The sequence below is a fragment of the Acanthamoeba castellanii genome (assembly GCF_000313135.1).
Source record: "Acanthamoeba castellanii str. Neff unplaced genomic scaffold scf7180000084655, whole genome shotgun sequence".
Classification (NCBI taxonomy): Eukaryota; Discosea; order Longamoebia; family Acanthamoebidae; genus Acanthamoeba; species Acanthamoeba castellanii.
In genome coordinates, this window is record NW_004457660.1 from 1 (window position 1) to 1,239 (window position 1,239).

The 1,239-nt window shown below is 68.4% G+C and overlaps 1 protein-coding gene across 1 annotated transcript; it reads right to left on the bottom strand.

Moving 5' to 3' along the window:
* Positions 1 to 20: 20 nt before the first annotated feature.
* ACA1_345010 (non-specific protein-tyrosine kinase) lies at positions 21 to 1,217 on the bottom strand (the record flags this gene model as incomplete). The annotated part of the gene is made up of 1 exon (XM_004353262.1): positions 21 to 1,217. A coding segment is annotated over one exon (1,197 nt), but the record flags the coding sequence as incomplete, so codon positions are not given.
* Between the last annotated feature and the right edge of the window lie 22 nt (positions 1,218 to 1,239).

The window sequence follows — 1,239 nt, forward strand, 5'->3', positions numbered from 1 at the left end:
GCTTGATGTCGCGGTGCACGATGCCAAACTCGGTCGTGGAGGGCCTCGAGGCCCAGCGCTGCGGTCCACAGCATTCGCATTCGGTCGGCCCAGCTCAGCTTGCGCGACGAGTTCTCGAGCAGCTGCTCGAGGTTGCCGCCCTTGAGGTACTCCATCACCAGCATGGGGCCGCACCCGGCGTCGCGGGTCGAGAGGGCGAGGCCGATGAACCGCACGACGTAGGGGTGGTCGACGTTGTAGAGCATGGCGGCCTCCTCGCGTATGGCCAGGAGCTGCGCCTCGTCCATTTGGCCGCCGTGCAGGGTCTTGATGGCCACCGTCTGGCCGCCGTAGGTGCCCTTCCACACCCGGCCGTAGCCGCCCGAGCCCAGCTTGACGTCGCTTCTTACCAGCTTGTCCGTGCTGATGATGAACGAACACATGTTCGACGAGCACAGGCCGCCCTGCTGGTGGTCGTTACCATCTTCTTCGTTGTCGTTGTCGTCATCTTCGCCGTCACCACCACCATTACTTTGGCTGTCCACCAAGATGGCCGTCTCGCCTCGCCTGACGAAGCGCAGGCCCGGCGGCGCGGCGAGTTGGCGCGCGAGGTCGGCCGAGCACACGATGGCGCCGTGGCCCGTAGCGCTCGACGTGCACATGCGGCAGGCCGATGCATAGCACGACTCCTGGTAGCCCCGCCTAAACGGGTCGTCGGCCGCCGGCGGACACGGCCCCGCGTGCTGCGCGATGCCGATGCGCAGGTGGTCCACGGCCGCCCCCGCCGCCGCCTTTGCGCTCTGGGCCGCACCCCGCACGTCGAGTGCAAAGTCGAGCGCCGCCGCGCAGCGCTCGAAAGCCAGCAGGAACGTGCCGCCGCTGTGGTAGATGGGCCGAGAGAAGAGGTGGCCACGGTGCCGGCGGCCGGCCTGTCGGACGATGTCGATGTAGGCCCGGATCAGCTCTCGCGCCGCGGCCGGGTCGCGGTGCCACACCGCATCGAGCCGCGCCAGATCGCATACGACGAAGCACACATCGGCCCTGGGCATGCGGCCTGGGGCCGCCACCGCCACGGTGCCGTCGTCCGAGGTGTCGCTACGTGACTGGTTGCTATGGCTGGTGGTGGAGGGCGTGGCGGCAATGGCGCTGCTGAGGCCGGCGCTGCTGCTGCTGCTTTGTCCCGAGGTGGTTGTGGCGCCGGTGATGGTGTCGCCCGAGATCTGCGAGACGCGAGTCATGACATCGAGGAAGCAGGGCCGC